Raw genomic sequence first — 19986 nt, 5'->3', positions numbered from 1 at the left:
CATTCATGGCTTTAATGGAATAAGCAAAATATAAACTTATACTTTTGATATTGCCTAATCATTAATAAATTCCAATTGTGGCTGGGCACGGTGGCTCACGCCTGTAATCCCAGCACTTTGGGACGCCGAGGCAGGCGGATCACGATGTCAGGAGATCGAGACCATCCTGGCTAACACGGTGAAACTCCGTCTCTACTAAAAACACACAAAAAAATTATCCGGGCATGGTGGCGAGCGCATGTAGTTCCAGCTACTCAGGAGGCTGAGGCAGGAGAATGGCATGAACTCGGGAAGTGGAGCTTGCAGTGAGCCGAGATCGCGCCACTACACTCCAGCCTGGGTGACAGAGCGAGACTCCGTCTCAAAAAAAAAAAAAAAAAAAAAATTCAATTGTAGCACAGTAAAGGTTCATTCTAATCCAAAAAATATTTATACTAATGTTTACTAAATACAAACTTCTGTTATTTCAAAACACTAAATGGAATTTGGAAACATGCTATACTACACTATAATTTGCTTTCTTTGCAATGATATTCTGCACAAAACTTTTTATGTAAAATCTCTTACGTAGGCCAGGCATGGTGGCTCATGCCTGTAATCCTAGCATTTTGGGAGGCCAAGGCGGATGGATCATCTGAAGCCAGGAGTTCGAGACCAGGCTGGCCAACATGGTGAAACCCCATCTCTACTAGAAATGCAAAAATTAGCTGGGTGTGGTGGTGCATACCTGTAATCCCAGCTACTCAGCAGGCTGAGGAATGAAAATCACTTGAACCCAGGAGGCAGAGGCTGCGATGAACCAAGATCGTGCCATTGCACTCCAGCCTGGCCGACAGAGTGAGACTCAGTCTCAAAAAAAAAAAAAAAATTCCTTAGGTAGTTCTTACTTTACAATAGCTAATCAGCATAAAGAACCTGTATCTAATTGTTGTGGAAAGTCATTATTTTACTACAGGTTTCCTAGTAATTACAAACAATTCTACAGGCAATTTTGTTGTGAAGATTACTGAACATATGCAAATGGTATATATTAAAACAAATTATTTTAAACTTTTTCATCATGAACACATGCCAGTATCTTTTTTTTTTTTTTTTTTTGAGACAGTCTCACTCTGTTCCCCAGGCTGGATTGCAGTGGCACAATCTCAGCTCACTGCTACCTCTGCCTTTCGGGTTCAAACTATTCTCCTGTCTCAACCTTTGGAGTAGCTGGGATTACAAGCACGTGCCACCACGCCCAGATAATTTTGTATTTTTAGTAGTGATGTGGTTTCACCATGTTGGTCAACTGGTCTCAAACTCCTGGCCTCAAGTGATCCACCCACCTTGGCCTCCCAAAGTGCTGGGATCGCCCACCCATGCCAGTGTCTTAAAACATCAAATCATCATCCTCAAGGTGTCAGTGGACGATTACTGTATAATTATGTAAAGAGCCTGGATTATGTAAAGTATTTAGGAAAGCATAAAACTGATCACTCTAAATGCGTGCTAAATGCTTGGGCTGAAAAACACATATAACTCAAGTTGGGATTCAAAACATTTTAAGTTACAACTGGCAAATAAGGTGTAAATTACAACAACATTCCAATCACTTTTCATTAATTTTAAAGCATAGATTTCTCACACTGACACAGATGGTTATTCTACAAGCAGAATAATCACAACAGGACTTTTAGGTTTTACCTAGCTTCACACGTCCCATTTAAATCAATTTGTTCTTCCACATATTAGAACAGCTCACTGCAACTAATGCTGGCCCCACGGTTGCCTACACAGTCGGCTTTCCCTGGTGCATCGGACACCAACAGAAATTAGGAATCTCAACTGCAGACAGGAGATGAGCTTTTTAACAGTCAGGTAGTTGTGTGTGTGGGTGGCCTTCACAATTTCAGAGCTTTTCTGCCATTCGAACCAGCATGCAATCTGATTCAGCACCATGGACAGCGCACACTCACTTCCCCCTTTAGGAACTCTCCAAAACCCTAATGCTTAAGATTACATCATAAGCCTCTCCAATCATTCCTGAATAAAATGGTACTCTCCATCACTCAAGCATCTCAAAACATTCAAAATACCAAGAAACAGGTATTACCACCCAGACATTTAAGATTAAGACATTAAAGATCAATTTCAATCTTGACAGTCTTTTAATAGATACACTTAATTAATGATGGCTTAAAAGTTATTTCCGGTCCAACCAGTGGCTCATTGCCTATAATCCTAGCACTTTGGGAGGCCAAAGTGAGAGAACTGCTTGAGTCCAGGAGTTTGAGAGCAACCAGGGAAACACAGTGAGACCTCATCTCAATTTATTATTTTTTTAAAGCTTATTTCTGAAAACATATACACATACTTCTAAACTAGTCCCTAGACCATCATGCCTTGACAGAAATACTGTGGAAGAGGGTTAAGGAAAGGAACTCAGATGTACACTCAAGAGAAAGGATGAAGAGAAGGAAAAATGTCTTTTTGCTGATTCTTAACTAGCTCAAATGCTCTAAATCAAACATACATGCTCAATTTAAAAAAAGAAAAATCAGGTACTCTGAAATGTCTTTCACCCACATTCAGTTTCCTAGAACTACATCAAACCTTTAAAAAGTTTTATAAGATGTATAAATTGTAAACCAAGGACAGTGACTGGCCCTATAAAGTGGAGGGGGCAAGAAGGGAACGGGGCTGGGGATGGACAAAGCAGGCTAGTGCCTTATCTGTGATATTTAAAGTTGGAAATTTTTAAAGAGGTAACATGTATATTTAAACTTAAAAATATATTTATATATTAACTGAATAGGGAAAAAAACTTATGAAGGCCTATTAAATAAATTATGGCAAATTCCAATGGATTTTTTTTTTTTTTTTTAAAGATGCAGTTTCGCCCTTGTTGCCCAGGCTGGAGTGCAGTGGCACGATCTCGGCTCACCGCAAACTTGGCCTCAGGGGTTCCAGCGGTTCTCCTGCTTCGGTCTCCCAAGTGGTTGGGATTACAAGTGTGCACCATCACGCTTGGCTAATTTTGTATTTTTAGTAGAGACAGGGTTTCATTGTTGGTCAGGCTGGTCTCGAACTCCTGACCTCAAGTGATCCACCCGCCATGGCCTCTCAAAGTGCTGGGATTACACTCAAGAGCCACTGCGCCAACCTCCCAATGGAATGTTAAAAAAAAAATTTAGCCAAGCATGGTGGCTCCCAGCACTTGTGGGAGGCCAGAATGGGACGATCGCAGGAGTCAGGGAGTCCAAGACCATCGTGGGCAATATAGTGAGATTCCCATGTCTATTAAAAACAAAAAAATTCAGGTACCAAGCAATACGTATCACATACAACCTCTGTTATAAAAGGAGAGAGCTGTGTTGAAATAGAAACATGTAATTTCATATTTCCCTTTACAAAATTCAAAAGATGTATACAGAAACAGCAGGAGGATACATAAGAACCTACTAGAGATTAGGGTTACACAGAAGCAACCTAGAGTTTCTTCACTGTATATGCACACACTCACACTATGTGTAAGTGCTACAATTTTTTTTTCCCCCCTTAAAGAGACAAGATTTCACAGTGTTGCCCAGGCTGGTCTTGAACTGGACTCAAGCAATCCACCCCTCTCACCCTCTCAGCCTCCCAAAATGCTGGGAATACAGGCATGTACCACCCTGCCTGGACTATTTTTTTTTTTTTGAGATGGAGTCTTCCTCTGTCTCCCACGCTGGAATGCAGTGGGGTGATCTCAGTTCACTGCAGCCTCCATCTCCTGGGTTCAAGTGATCCTCCTGCCTCAGCCTCCCAAGTAGCTAGGATTACAGCCGTGTGCCACCACACCCAGCTAATTTTTGTATTTTTAGTAGAGACAGGGTTTCACCATGTTGGCCAGGCTGGTCTCAAACTCATGACCTCAAGTGATCCGCCAGCCGTGGCCTCCCAAAGTACCAAGATTACAGGGATGAGACACCACACCTGGTCTATAAATCTTAAAAGTAATTTGCTAGGGGTACACCTAGTACTTTTAATTTCCTTGCTTCAAACTTATCCTACGACAGTTGCTTTAAAACATGGTTTTAATGCATGGATGCAAAAATGAGGGCTCATTTTCTGTACATAAAACTTCATGTCTAAAATCAGGATCATATGTAAGTGTAAGCAGTCTAAAGGATGGAAAATAAGTGAACTCTACAACTGCTCTGTAATTCTGAGGTACAGGTTATGGTTTCATGAGGTCTAGTGAAATCAGACTGAGACACAAGTGAATTCAGATTAGAGCTCAAAGAAGGGCTTGTCTGGGTGACTTCAGAGAGACTGCATTGTCTCTAAAAGTTACAGCAATAGTAAAAACCAAGATCAATTCAAGAGCGCATAATATCTTACAGGTTGGGGTGGGGGAAATGTGTAAGCTCTACCCCCCATTTTTCAGCAGTGGGATTAACTGTAGTGTGATGTCTAAAGAAAGCCTATTATTTTCTGACATTGTTCTAGTGTGAAGTAAGGGCTACTCTGCAGTTGGCCTTGAAAAAGCAAAGTAGAGCTCTGCGGTTGCAACAGACTCTGAGCAAGACCCCATCTTTTACATCCAAATTAACACATCTGAGTTGGTTTGGCCAGTCTGCCCTTTTCCACCTGACAGGCGCAGAGAAAGCAGTCAAGGCCAGTGGCTGTGAAATGGCAAAGGGCCACTGGTTGGCCACTGAGTACATGAGGCATGGGTCTGGCCACCAACAGCCCTATGGGTGTCCAAGCAGCCGCCAAGGTGATTCCAGCCCAGCTCCCAGGGGCAGGAGATCCCATTTTTAAAAGCTCCTCATAAATGAGTTAGTTCTGCAAGAGGATTAAAATTTTAATTAAGACATGGTAAATCCCTGGTCCAGAAGTAAATGATGAAAGCACAGGATAGCCACACACAAAAAAATCTGTACTAGGCTTCTAGAAATAGCCTAAACAATGAGGCTGCCTTCTTTTGTTGTTCAAGACAGACGTTCGAGATTGGTGTGCACATATATTTACTGCCATGTAAGAGTGACGTAATACCAAGTGTTATATCCCACCTTTTTGGAAGTTTTTAAGACATGGGGACTGATTTGGCCAAACACTTGAGCTAAGGCTTTTTTTTTTTTTTTTTTTTTTTTTTTTTTGAGACAGAGTCTCGTTCTATCACCCAGGCTGGAGTGGAATAGCGTGATCTCGGCTCACTGCAACCTTCTGGGTTCAAGCCTCCTGGGTTCAAGTGATTCTCTCACCTCAGCCTCCTGAGTAGCTGGGATTACAGGCACCTGCCATCATGCCCGGCTAAAATTTTTCCGTATTTTTGTAAAGATGGGGTTTCACTATGTTGGCCAGGCTAGTGTTGAACTCCTGACCTCAGGTGATCTGCCCACCTCGGCCTCCCAAAGTGCTGGGATTACAGGCATCAGCCACGACGCACTATTTTTGACACAAAATTATCTCAAATAAGACTGGGGACATGTTTGGCAAACACGAGTGACAATGTGCAATGTCAAACAGACAGGCCCTGGATGAAAAACGTCTGTAGGAAATAAAGCCATTACCATCCCATAATATGCACACCCCACCCAGAAATAGAAGACAGTCTCCATTATTCGTGACTGCTAGGCCTTTTAACACAATATGTATAAGAAAAGGCAGAAAATATGTTTTAGAAACACCAAGTAGGCTCCCTGGCTAGTTGCAGGACCTATATTTCCACCTGCTCTACTGGGCACTTACGCCTATACCCTACTTTCCTCCCCCTGAATTCCATTTGTGATGTCATAACACAGAACTGCTACCCCCCAGAGAACACCTCCCAACCGCTATAGAAGTTAGGTAGACCACTTCAGCATCCGAATCTCACTCCTGAGATAACAGATCAGAATAAGCAAGATTCCAATTGGCTGGCTTTGATATTTTCTGTCACTTCACAAAGATGTATCAATCCTCCCCCAAAAAGCTGGCAGGGGGCAGGGGTTGGGAACACAATAAAACCCTGGTATGTTGAAACTGAGTCCATGTCCTGCCACCAGGTGGTGCCTTGTCCATGAAGATTCAGCACAGCCTCTGAGCCACAGGTGTCTCCACTCAGCCCCCCAGATCCTTCCACTAGTGACAGCCTAGTGATCAAAAGTACAGCTCTGTTATTACGGCAGACACGTACGGGCCAATGCCTGGTCTCTGGGTGGCTCGCATGGCGCCCTACAGCCCATCTCACCCCACCCCCATCAGTTCACCATGAACTCCCTCTGGCTTCTGCATGATCCTCTCTTCACCTCTCATCTCCTCTCCCCACACTGAACTCATTTAAATGTATGACTTAAAACAGAGGTAAATGAGAAATCAGGGATCTTTATATAATGTTTACTAATATAACCTTAAAGATACACATAAATTTAAAGATATAAAGTTTACTGATACATATAGTTTCTTGATTTATAGCCCAAAATACACTTCAGAAGTCTGGTTAGACATGTCAGTATAGTTTATCTCCATCCATCACCAGCATAAGGAGCCCAACCTGAAAACCTGACTCACCTTCGAGCCCAAGCCTGTGGTTCCCAGCCATCTCTGCATGGCTCTGCAGTGGCGTCTGCTGGGGGATGGGGGAGTTCTCTCACCCACATCAGAGTGACTGCATAGAATCTCTAGGAGCTCTACCTCAGCATTCTTTTTTATTTTTTAAAGCATCCCACAAAAGCCTTGTCTTTAGGACCAGAAACATATTCAAGCAACCTCAATTTAGATAAGGCAGTCCAGCAAGAGAAAGACGATATTAATGGAAAAACTGGTGAAATCCTGAAATAATGGGTTTGGTTAACAGTAACACACCAATGTCAGTTCCTTGGCTGTGACAAACTCACACTGGTGATATAAATTGTCAGTGGGGGGCACACAGGAGCTCTGTCGTAACTTTGCAACTTTTCTGTACATCTAGAATTACTCCAAAATTAAAAGCTAATTTTTAAAAGGCAAAGTAGAATGCCCTCTCAGCCTAAGAAGCAGGAGGAATCTCAGGCACTTAGGACCCTGAGGCAGGAAGATCCCTTTAGCCTGGGCAACACAGTGAGACCCTGTCTTTTTAAAAAAGGATTAACCGGAAACAACGTGTATCAACTAGTTTGTTTATAAGATACGCAATTTGGGCCAGGCATGGTGGCTCACGCCTGTAATCCCAGCACTTTCGGAGGCTGAGGCCGGCAGATCACCTGAGGCCAGAAGTTTGAGACCAGCCTGGCCAACATGGCAAAACCCCATCTCTACTAAAAATACAAAACTTAGCCAGACGTGGTGGCTCATGCCTGTAATCCCAGCTACTACTCGGGAGGCTGAGGCAGGAGAATCACTTGAACCCGGGAGGCAGAGGTTGCAGTGAACCAAGATCGCGCCATTGCACTCCAACCTGGGCGACAGAGTAAGACTCTGTCTCAAAAAAAAAAAAAAAAAAATCAGTTGGGTGTAGTGGTGCACACCTGTAATCCCAACCACTTGGGAGGTTGAGGTGGGAGGTAAAGGCTGCAGTGAGCCTCTACCTATTAAGACCTATTGCCTATTTAAGACCCTGTCTCTTAAATAGGCTATTAAAAAAACAGAAACGTAAAAATGTTAGCATTATGTACCTATATAGAGCATGGCTTAAATTCTCAAGCAATTCAAGGCAGACAAAAAAGCAGTTTGGGAGCTGAAACACAAAACACTTTCCACACAGATGGCAGGAGACAAGTGGACAGGAGAATTGCTCAGGAGACTTGCCGCCAATCTGGGGAGCTTGCATCTATGTGGGGGCAGGAAGGGGAGAGAAAATACTGACCACATGAGAAGGAACTACCATCTGCTTAAGTATTTCATCAATCAGTAACTCCAATGAGCCCCTATTATGTGCCAGGCCTTGTACAATTCTCAGGTAATCGTCACCGGCCCCAGGGTAAGGTAGGGCAGAATATCCTATGTCACCAGACCAGGGTCACAGCTCGACTAGCACAGGCACTGCCACAAGAGGACCTAGGCAAGAAGAATGGAAAAGTCCTAAGCAAACAGGCATGACACTCCAAGGCGGCTGAAGTTCTTTGACTACATATGCTTTTAAATATGGATATTCCCAAAATAACCTGGATTCCTGTAGGACTGCTACTACACCATACTATACTGACTTGATTAAACTTTTCTTGATTAAACTTTGAGATAACTGTGGATTCACATATAGTCTTAAGAAATAATATAGTCGGCCGGGCACAGTGGCACATGTCTGTAATCCCAGCACTTTGGGAGGCCGAGGTGGGCAGATCACGAGGTCAGGAGATCGAAACCATCCTGGCTAACACGGTGAAACCCTGTCTCTACTAAAAATACAAAAAATTAGCCGGGCGTGGTGGCGGGCGCCTGTAGTCCCAGCTACTCGGGAGGCTGAGACAGGAGAATGGCATGAACCCAGGAGGCACAGCTTGCAGAGAGTGGAGATCACACCACTGCACTCAGCCTGGGCAACAGAGCAAGACTCTGTCTCAAAAAAAAAAAAAAAAAAAAAGAAACAATACAGTCAGTCTTCCATATCTGTGGATTCAACAAACTGCATATCAAAAATACTCGGGGTGCCGGGTGCAGTGACTCACGCCTGTAATCCCAGCATTTTGGGAGGCCGAGGTGGGTGGATCACGAGGTCAAGAGATCAAGACCAGCCGGGCTCGGTGGCTCAAGCCTGTAATCCCAGCACTTTGGGAGGCCGAGGCAGGCAGATCAAGAGGTCAGGAGATCGAGACCAATCTGGCTAACACAGTGAAACCCCGTCTCTACTAAAAATACAAAAACTTAGCCAGGCGTGGTGGTGGTGGTCACCTGTAGTCCCAGCTACTTGGGAGGCTGAGGCAGGAGAATGGCGTGGACCCAGGAAGCAGAGTTTGCAGTGAGCCAAGATCCTGCCACTGCACTCCAGCCTGGGCGACAGAGCAAGACTCCGTCTCAAAAAAAAAAAAAAAAAAATGGGGGGAGAGAGTCTGTACTAAACATGTACAGATTTTTTTTTCCTTGTCATTATTCCCAAAACAACAGTCTACCAACTATTTACATAGCATTTACACTGTATTAGATATTATAAGCAACCTAGAGATAATTTAAACTATACAGGAAGATGTGTGATTATATGCAAATACCACACTGTTTTGTATGAGGAAGATTTGAGCATCTGTGGATTTTGATACCTGAGAGGGTACTGGAACCAGTTCCCCCATTAACACCATGGGACAGAGAGAGATCATATACCCTTTTCCTAGTTTCCCCTTACAGCTTCACTTTGCAAAACTACCCTGCAGTATCAACAGCCAGGGTCCTGATGTAACCCACCAACCCAATGAAGATTTCTCCACATTTACACGTATTTAGTTCTCTGCAATTTTATTTTATGTGTAGATTTTTGTGTCCGCCACCCCCACAGTTAAGATCCTGAACAGTTCCAACACCACAAGGATCCCTCCAGTGGCCCTGTTATGACCACCCACCCCGGCGTGCATGCTCCCCCATCATCCCTGGCAACCCTCATATGTTCTGCATCTCTGGGATCTTGTCACTTCACCAATGCTATATAAATGGACACAGTGTGGAATAAGTTGCTCCTTTTCACTGTTATGTAGGATATCATGGCAGGGATGGACCCCCATTTGACCATTCACTTGCTGACATCTAGGTCCTTTCCAGATAGAGGAAATTTACAAATAAAGCTGCTATGAAAATATTTGACTGGTCCTGGTTTCATGTTTATTTCTACTTTTGAGTTCTGAAAGAAGAAAACACAAGCAAGCAAATGTTAGCTAGCAACAATGCAGACACGAATAAGGAGAAAGGAACTGGCCTTCCCTGAGTGCTAACATGAAGGAAACCATGAATGTTTCGCCTCCAGGCATTCTCAATGTAATGTTCATATGTACATATTATGTACATTGTGCATGCACTTTTTCTCATGAAGGAAAACACACATATACTATTCATATTACGTGGGTAAGTATAGTAACTCCAAACATTGTCATGATTTATCAACCACTCCCCTAATGAAAACTGTTTCCGGCCGGGCGTGGTGTCTCATGTCTGTAATCCCAGCACTTTGGGAGGCCGAGGCGGGCGGATCACGAGGTCAGGAGATCGAGACCATCCTGGCTAATATGGTGAAACCCTAACTCTACTAAAAATATAAAAAATTAGGTGGGCGTGGTGACGGGCAACTGTAGTCCCAGCTACTCGGGAGGCTGAGGCAGCAGAATGGCGTGAACCCAGGAGGCGGAGCTTACAGTGAGCTGAGATTGCGCCACTGCACTCCAGCCTGGGTGACAGAGCGAGACTCCATCTTTAAAAAAAAAAAAAAAAAAAAGACTTTCCAGGCTGGGTCCAGTGGCTCACACCTGTAATCAATCCCAGCAGCACTTTGGGAGACCAAGCCAGGCAGATCACATAAGGTCAGGAGTTCAAGACCAGCCTGGCCAGCATGGTGAAACCCCATCTCTACTAAAAACACAAAACAGCCAGGCATTGTGACGCATGCCTGTAATCCCAGCTACTTGGGAGGCTGAGGCATGAGAATCGCTTGAATCAGGGAGGCAGAGGTTGCAGTGAGCTGAGATCACACCAATGCACTCCAGCCTGGGTGACAGCAAGACTCTGTCTCCAAAAAAAAAGGACTGTTTACATCCAGGTTTTTTCTTTATTTTATTTTTGCTACTCCAAATGATGCTCTCACAAACTGCCTGTGCTGTGGCTCCCATCCTGCTGCCTATCTACGCATCCTATAGCCAGGTCACCTGTCTACGCATCCTATAACCAGGTCATATACAAATCTGGTCTCTGCAAGTGGCTAACCATGCTTTGTCCAATGACAAATGTCAACACATTTATCCAAGAACCAGAACACCGCCAAATGCTCTGGCCAGCTCCAGCGCAGGACCAGCCTCCAGCACAGTGTTGAGGAGAACTCTTCGGCTTCTGGAACACAGCAAGAGGCAAAAGGTGTACTAGGAACGTCCAAGAAGCTGAACGCCACCATCAGGGCTGCTGATCAGAGTGAAGGGCAGGGGTTACCTTGGGACCAGGCAACCCAGGGCAGGAGGTGGGGCAGTTAGAGCAATGACCCCCTGCATCAGGAAGGGAGAGGTGAGAGCCTGTGAGCTCCCAAGGCATCCACAGAAACAGGGATGATGGTGGCTGCCAAAAAATACGGAGTTACCACACTCCCTAAGAAGCTCCTGACAGCCATCTTCTGGACATTCCAGGGAGTGGGAAAGATCAGAGGCTGTGGAGTGAGCTCAATCCCCTCTGCGAGGCCTCTCCTAGGTGAAGCTCAAGCTGGCTTCAGGTAGGGTCCTGGAATATTTAGCCGGATATGGTGGCGCACACCTGTAATCCAAGCTACTCGGGAGGCTAAGGCAGGAGAACTGCTTATATCTATATATCTATACACTGTATATATTCCAGGTAATCAAGTGGGGGTGAAGGTCATAATAGGATACAATAAAGTCAGGAATAGCAGGAAAGAATTCTCTCTCCTCCCACCCCAGGACCCTTCTTCTCGTCCAGCACTCAGGGACTCAAGGTTCACCACCCCTTCTAGTCACTGGTTGGAAAGTGATAGGTGCTGGCCAGGCCACACTGCCCTTGTCTGCCAACAAGCTGCTGCCCCACTCACAAAGACCACCCTGCCCATGGGGCCATGAGGACCCCCCCCAAATACTTCCCAGCCCTCATGCCCTCTGTGCCTGACTGAGCACCTGAAACCTCTTGGAAGGAGCCAATTCCAGAACATGATCCTAAGTGGGAAAATTCAACTATGCTCAAAAATAACGCCGAAAGCGCCTTTCTAAGCTGTTACCATTAGCTAGGATTTCACGCATCGCCTTAACTGTGGACATACCCTACATATCCTTCAGCCTGCAGTTAACAACTCTTAACAAAAACGACACTTGATTCTGTAGACTAATAATATGCTACTTTTCCAAGCAGGAAGGGCCTGAGGGGTAAAGGCATGTATCTCCGGCTGCAGTTCGGCAGAGCCCACCCACTTCTCGCAGGTCAACCAACATGTTCAGTAACTTGTATGTGCCACAAGCATGGCTGGGTCCAGGGTTCGGTAGCGAACTGGGCAGACACACCCCCTGGTCTCCTGGGGCTCACTAATAAGTGGGAGGCAAGTCCCTTGGTGATCACTGCAACAGAGGGCAAACGGCACACAGTGACAGCCACAGGACTGGTTCATGTCCCTTAGTCATGAAGGAGGAGACAACTGGATGGCAAGCACAGAGTGTAAGGAGCCTGCCAGCCAGAGATGGAGAAGTACCTTTCAGGTAGAGCAAACCGCAACAGGAACAGGAACAGGGCAGTGGGAAGGGGATGGGTGGCAAGTGGAAGGTGGGCAGGGCCAAGGCTGTGGAGGGCCTTGAAGGCCATGATAAGGATTCTTAACTTTACTCTAAAATGTTCCCTCCCAGCAGGTGTTCCACCCAATGAACCGGAAGCCATCTGTGTCCTTGGGAGGTACTGGGACACGCCGGGTGACTAGGATGCCCAGTGGAGAGCTCTATCGGACCTGAGACAGCCCCAGCATGGGAATCTTGGCGCCAGCCCTTGCCAAATATCACAGCAGTAGGGTTTGTCCCACCCTTATCACATGCTAGGGGTCTCCCTACAAGCTCCTCTGCTGTTCTGCAGGACTGTGAGGATCTGAACACCCACACCTCAACCCAGCCTGTCAAAACAGATCCCTGTGTACTCTAAAACAGGGCCCTCCTAAATAACTCTGAATCCCTCTGGTCTTATTAACAATTTTTGGCTTCTGGCTTATTTATTTTTGAGACAGGGTCTCCCTCTGTTGGGCAGGCTGGAGTGCAGTGGTGCCACCACGGCTCACTGTAGCCTCGACCTCCCAGGCTCAAGCAATCCTCCCACCTCAACCTCCCAAGTAGCTGGGACTACAGGTGCACATGACCACACTCAGCTAGTTTCTGTATTTTTTGTAGAGATTGGGTCTCACTATGTTGTCCAGGCTGGTCTTTAACTCCCGGCCTCAAGCAATCTCCCAGCTCGGCCTCCAAAGTGTTGGGGTTACAGACATGAGACACCACGTCCAGCCACTTTGTGATTTTATACACTCCAGTTATTTGGAGTGTATAAAACTATGCACCCTCATTAGGCTGGCTGGAAAGCCACCTCCAGGGGACAGTCCTATCCTACTAAACTAGGTTGCCTTCAGTCCTATGCCTTTTCAGCCACTGTGGGCCCTGAGGTCAGCTACCCACCTAGCTTTAAGGCAGTGGAGCCTGAGTGTTCAAAGTGGACCTACTATATTAAAATCTGACGGTTTGCTCTATATGCTGAAATAATCCTGATGTAAATTAGCTATATGAAAACCAAGCCCCAAAGAAGGCCACATATAATATGTGATCCTTAAATAAAACTATTTGTTTGGAGCTTTCAGTTTAGCTTCATTATGTAAAATCATCTGTTCCCTAGAGATCATCCTAACTACCAAAAATGCCTGTCCAAACACTGATGATTGGTTTCAATGCTGTGTTGCGCACCGAGAGGAGTTTAAAATACAGCACAAGTAAAGAGCTTATAATTATGCCTGTTCTGCTTCTATACATGTATGGTTTGTTCCACAAAAGAAACAGGATTATCTGCTCAACTGTGCAGCACAATGCAAGTGCTGTTGGAAGGCAGTCGCAGCACGCGTGGCCAGAACCAAGCTGCACAGACGCGGTAGGGCAAGGGATGCCACCACCTGGATGGGGATCTGTGACACACAAGAGCCAAAGGATTAACACCGAGAATGCAAGGCCCCAATGCCATGAGAAACACAAAGGACTAACCAACAGGCTCCACTTCCCTCGTCACCATGGGATACCACTCTTCCTCTGCTAGATTAATGGTGAAAAGCAATGGAGATGCTCACTGGTACTGAAGGTCTAGCATATGGGTAGTGTCAAATGGCTGGCAGGAACACACTTTTCTAGAGTCAAATTGTCCTTCCCAAAGGCAGTATGTATCAAACCAAAATGCTGATTGTCCTTTCACTCATTTTGAAATGTTACCACAAAAACCCATTCCCCAAGAAAATGAGCACTCATGCCCAGGGATAAACACAAACAGTGCTTCCTGCAGAGGCACAACTTTAAATTAAACATAAGTTTAAGTTTTTACAGGAAAACATTTTGGTGTTTAAAATTTCAATTCTCTATTACATTTATTTTATTGCTTATTCTACAATAATTCGGTTTTAAAAACTATAAGGTGCAGGGGAGGCAGTATCCAGGAGTTCAAGACCAGCCTGGGCAAACATAGGGAGACCCCCGTCTCTAAAATTAAAAAACAATCAAAAAAGAATGAACTGGGACCATATCCATAATACATCAAGTATATAATGGTAGTTCCCTCTGAGGAACACAATCTCTCCTTCTTGCCTTTTTGCTTGCATGTTTGAATGTTTCCGGGGATATGTATTACCCTTAAAACAAAAGCAAAAATACACATGGCAACAGCGGTGCAAAAAACAGCACAGCCAAAATACTGGCTGAGGCTTGACACCCCTTTGGCAGCTGAGAGAGGGGGTACAACAGCTGCCGCCTGGAGTCAGGAGGGGGCCAGAGTCCTGGAACAAAGGAATTGCCTGGGCTATTTGTGGCCCGGAAGGTCCGTTTACACCTTGGCAACTAACTAGTAGCTTCCTCTCTTAAATGTCTGTTTTTCCCCAAAAATTATTTGAAAAGACAAGCCAGTTTGGAGACTAGGGATGAGGTCACAGGTAGAAAAGAGATTTTTATACAAACTCTTGGTTGTGCTTATTTAAGTCCTTTAAAACTAGTCAAACATAACCAACTTCAAACAGGCTTCTTTATTTGAATAAAACCACAAACGGGAACAACCTAGTAAAGAAAGAAAACTATTTTTTTTTTCTTTTGCACCATGTCACAGGCTGCCAGTCTACTCTAGGCCACCAGAGACACAGACCACCATTCAGGTTTTTATCTCCTTTAGAAGGGACCATTGCAGACTTTTATGGAACACCTGCAATTCAAGGGCTGTCATATCTTTTGAAAACCTAGTAAAAAGGGATTTTGAAAAGTTCCTGGCGGCTGGACACGGTGGCTCATGCCTATAATCTCAGCACTTGGGATGTTGAGGGGGGCACATGAATGGCGTTAGGAGTTCCGAGATCAGCCTGGCCAATATGGTGAAACCTCATCTCTACTAAAAATACAAAAATTAGCAAGGTGGGCCGGGCACGGTGGCTCACACCTAAAATCCCAACACTTTGGGAGGCCGAGGCAGGTGGATCACCTGAGGTCAGGAGTTCAAGACCAGCCTGACCAAGATGATGAAACCCCATCTCTACTAAAAATACAGAAATTAGCTGGGTGTGGTGGTGGGCGCCTGTAATCCCAGCTACTCGGTAGGCTGAGATAGGAGAATTGCTTGAACCTGGGAGGCGGAGGTTGCAGTGAGCCGAGATTCTGCCATTGCACTCCAGCCTGGGCAACAAGAGCGAAATTCCGCCTTAAAATAGCCAGGTGTGGTGGTGCATGCCTGTAATCCCAGCTACTTAGGAGGCTGAGGCACAAGAATCATTTGTACCTGGGAGCCAAGACCACGCCACTGTACTCCAGCTTGGGCAACACAGCAAGACACTGTCTCAAACAAACAAACAAACAAGCAAATATGTTCCTGGGAAGACTAGTTGTCCAGAGAGTAGCAAAGCAAATCTTGTTTTATTTGTTCATGGGGTAGTGGGGATTTGGGGAACAGTTCAACCTATAAACCAACAGACACCTTGAACATTTCTGTGCACTAGTGATGTACTGTGAATGCTAGCTGTTCGTAAGCGGTAAAATCATTGAGACTGGGGACATACCATGCCCACAGACTGGGAGACAGCACAGTAAAGATGTTCTCTCCAAATTAATCTATACATTTAAACAGTCCAATTAAAAAGCAGGATTTTTAATAGCTATGGGCAAGCTGATTCTAATATTTATATGGAACAATAAAAGATTGAGTAGGTAAAACAATTCTGAGTAACACAGATTCGCCGGGTGTGGTGGCTCATAAACTATAATCCCAGCACTTTGGGAAGCCAAGGCAAGAAGACTGCTTGAGGCCAGGAGTCAGAAACCAACCTGGGCAACATAGCGAGACCCTATTTCCAAAAATTAAAATTAAAATTAAAAAACAACAGCACAGATTGAGGAATCACATTACCCGTATGAAGCTTCCATAATCAAGACAGCACTGCTGGCAAAGGAACAGACAGAGGAGAATGGAAGAGTTCAGAAATAGATCCCATTTGATTTTTGACAAAGGTACAAAAGCAATTCAAAGGAAAAAGTCTCTAACAAAAGTCATGGAACCATGGAACAACCGGACTCTATAGCCCCTCCCCCACAAGACACTCAACCTAAACCTCACACCTTAAATAAAAAGTAGCTCACAATGAAATGGAAAACTATAACACTGTAAGAAAATACAGGAAAACATCATGATGGGTGGGGCAAATATTTGGACATTTGCTCCAGAAAGAAGCTGTTAAGAGAATACACACAAGCTACAGACCAGGAGAAAATATTTGCAAATCGTGTATCTTACGAAGACTCGAATCTCAAATATATAAAGAGTTCACGAACCTCAACAGCTGGACACAACCCAACTAAAAAGTTAGAACACCTGAACTGACAGTCTGAAGAGCACACAGGCATGGCAAATGCACACCTCCAGCAGTCTGGTGACTGGCCGGTACCCCAGCCCTACAGGCCAGCAGATGAGGAGGCGGCCTCCACAAAGCCACTCACACTCCACCACTCAACCATCTGCCAGCACACAGAAGGCTCCACCCACAGAGCAAACAGCAGCAGGGTTTCCCACAACGCCGACGTCTGGGCATATAAACTCAATTTCTTAATATAACTGCATAACAAAATGTGGCAACATTTAGCAGACCTGTATAACGATGAATCCGTATTTTCCAAATGGCCAATGAATGCAACCGGAAAAAATCCACTGAAAGTGCATGACAGACCAATGAACTTAATGTAACAGGGGTAATTAACCTCCATTAATCTACCACTTGTTTTGCTGTAGTATCAAATAGCCACAAAGGCTACCAAAGCATGCCTCCTGTTTTTTTCAGTGTATCTCTGTAAGATTGGGTTTTCTTCATATCTTAATTTAAATTACACTGCATCTGACTGAACGCAGAAGCAGGTAAGAAGTCTTCTATTAAGACAGACAGTAAACAAATTTACAAAAACGTAAAGCAATGCCATTCCTCTCAACAGACTTTTGGAAAATAATTATTTTTTATACAACATCACCATGTGCTGGTTTATTGTTTTTCCACAGCGCTGCCCCCCTCAACCACCCCACCACACACACACAGGGTCTCACGTTATCACCCAGGCTGAAGTACAGTGGCGCCATCTCAGCTCACTGCAATCTCCACCTGCCAGGTTCAAGCGACTATCCCACATCGGTCTCCTGATTAGCTGGACTACAAGCATGCACCACTACACCCAGCTAATTTTTGTATTTTTAGTAGAGACTGGGTTTCACCATGTTGCCCAGGCTGGTCTCGAACTCCTGGCCTCAAGTGATCCACCCACTTCAGCCTCCCAAAATACAGGGATTACAGGTGTGCGTCTATTGTTTTTCAATCAATAAATATTTAAGGTTGGCCTTAATTTCTATATGGTAAATAACAGTAGCTATAACCCACCCATCAAAAGCTCTTTAACAGGTGAAGTCTTTTAGGACTTTGACAGGATCCTGTCACCAAAAGCTTGGCTACTCCAGAGGTGGGGCTGCCTGGTGGGTTTGTGCCAAGCTGCCTCAGCTAGGTGGGCATGCCATGCCCTTCCCTGCACAGCTCCCACTTTTGAGACCCTCAGTGTGCAATTTAGAAGGTAGGAGTAAAGTAGGTGCCACATGCCCTTACACCTAGGGGTTTCTCTGCCTCCCAGGTCTTTAGGCTCCATGACTGCCCTGGAGGCTTGGACACGGTGAGAGGCACTCTGGAGTGCAGTACAGCCTCGCTCCCCACTCCCACCACCACCTCTCGAAGACTGCATGGCCTGCAGACGTCAGTCAGCTCTGGCACCAGACCCAGATGCTAATCGAGCTCCCACTGCTGTGTCCAGTAAAATCCCACTAATAAATCCCTGCATCCCTTTCCCACAGTTCTGCTCCCCTGATGGAACCCTCAACTGGCCTTGATTCCTCCCTCCCACCAGCCCAGGCTGGAGTACGAGTGGCACCATCTCAGCTCACTGCAGCCTCAACTTCCTGGGCTCAAACAATCCTCCCACCTCAGCCTCCGGAGTAGCTGGAACTACAAGCACGTGCCATCATGCCTGACTAATTTTTGGTATTTTTTGTAGAGACGACTTTTCACCATGTTGCCCAGGCTGGTCTCAAATCCCCAGGCTCAAGCTATCCACCAACCTCAGCTCCCCAAAGTGCTGGGATTACAGGTATGAGCTGCCACACCTGGACCTCAGTTAACTCGATAAGTGAAGCATATTCTTAACTACAAAAAAAGTTCAAATCCCTTTAAAAATACTGACTAAAGCCTATTACAGATGACACAATCCTAAGAACTTGCACATCTCTTTGCCAAATCATGGTGAAGTTCCACACGATGGAATATTATTCAGCAAGAAAAGGGAACGACCACTGGCTACAATGTGGATGAACCTTGAGGATATTAAGCTAAGTAAAAGCAGCCAAAAACAAGGCTGGACAAAACAGCGAAACCCCGTCTCTACAAAAAAATTAGCCGGGGCCGGGTGCGGTGGCTCAAGCCTGTAATCCCAGCACTTTGGGAGGCCAAGACGGGCGGATCACAAGGTCAGGAGATCGAGACCATCCTGGCTAACACGGTGAAACCCCGTCTCTACTAAAAAATAAAAAAAAAATTAGCCGGGCGAGGTGGCGGGCGCCTGTAGTCCCAGCTACTCGGGAGGCTGAGGCAGGAGAATGGCGGGAACCCGGGAGGCGGAGCTTGCAGTGAGCTGAGATCTGGCCACTGCACTCCAGCCCGGGCGACAGAGTGAGACTCCGTCTCAAAAAAAAAAAAAAAAAATTAGCCGGGCATGGTGGCGTGTGCCTGTGGTTCCAGCTACTCGGGAGGCTGAGATGGGAGAGGATGGCTTGGGCCCAGGAGTTTAAGGCTGCAGTGAGCTATGATCAAACCACGGCACTCCAGCCTGGGTGACAAGATCTTGTCTCCAAAGGGAGGGGAAGCTTACAGTCTATGAAATGTCTAGAACAGGCAAATCCATAGATTAGTGGTGACTGCTAATGGGTACAAGGTTTCCTTTTGTGGTTATAAAAATGTGCTCGAATTGATTGCTGATAGTCACACAATTGTGAATACTAAAAACCACTGACCCACTTTAAATGGGTGAATTGTGGTATGTGAATTATCTCTCAATGAAGTTATTTTAAAAATCATGATTGTTAGCGAATTTTATCAAAAAGCATAGATGCAAATCTAATCCTTTACAACTGTTACCAAATCAGGTAAAATTAAAGTTAACTAGCATTTAACATCATGGCACATTCCACTTGGACTGAAACTAAAACATAAAAATGCAATGCAACTGATTAATGGGTACTATGTAGGGAGAAACACTACTGTTCAAGGCATTGAAAATGCCCGGGGCACAGTCCCTGAACTTTACAACCTCAAAGTCTAGTGTACAAAAGCAAAGTAACACAACACAATGTGGCAATTCCAATACAATGGACATGCCCAGGACAGCCGGTGCTTCTATTTTCATCCACCCAGAAGCCTTGCCACTGCCATCCTTACCTCCAATTCCCTGAGCTCAAGTCCTAACCCTACTTTAAGGCCCACCACAACACCACCTCTTCACCATGCCTTCCTGCTCTTGGGGTGCAATCTCGCTCTTCAATTTCCAGGCCCCCACCTGGCTCACCTCTGAGCATTCATCATCTTCTGCCCTCATTATTTGCTCATATGAC

The 19986-nt window shown here is 45.3% G+C and overlaps 1 protein-coding gene across 5 annotated transcripts in view; it reads right to left on the bottom strand.

Annotated features, from left to right (window-relative positions):
- The window catches only part of USP7 (ubiquitin specific peptidase 7), a 72802-nt gene that overhangs the window by 39045 nt on the left and 13771 nt on the right, over nucleotides 1–19986 (bottom strand). For 2 of the 5 annotated variants that reach the window (XM_025370180.1, XM_025370178.1), the window contains exon 1: nucleotides 6517–6662. The exons of the other annotated variants lie outside the window; for them this stretch is intronic. Coding sequence is in view for 1 of the 2 variants with exons in the window: in XM_025370178.1 (XP_025225963.1) it covers nucleotides 6517–6547 (31 nt within the window). In the remaining variant the exon portion in view is untranslated. Of the gene's footprint in view, nucleotides 1–6516; nucleotides 6663–19986 lie in introns of those variants that run through there. 5 annotated transcript variants of the gene reach the window in all.

Source organism: Theropithecus gelada, chromosome 20, assembly GCF_003255815.1.
Source record: "Theropithecus gelada isolate Dixy chromosome 20, Tgel_1.0, whole genome shotgun sequence".
NCBI classification, from domain to species: domain Eukaryota; kingdom Metazoa; phylum Chordata; class Mammalia; order Primates; family Cercopithecidae; genus Theropithecus; species Theropithecus gelada.
This window is presented reverse-complemented; position numbering and strand designations above follow the sequence as displayed.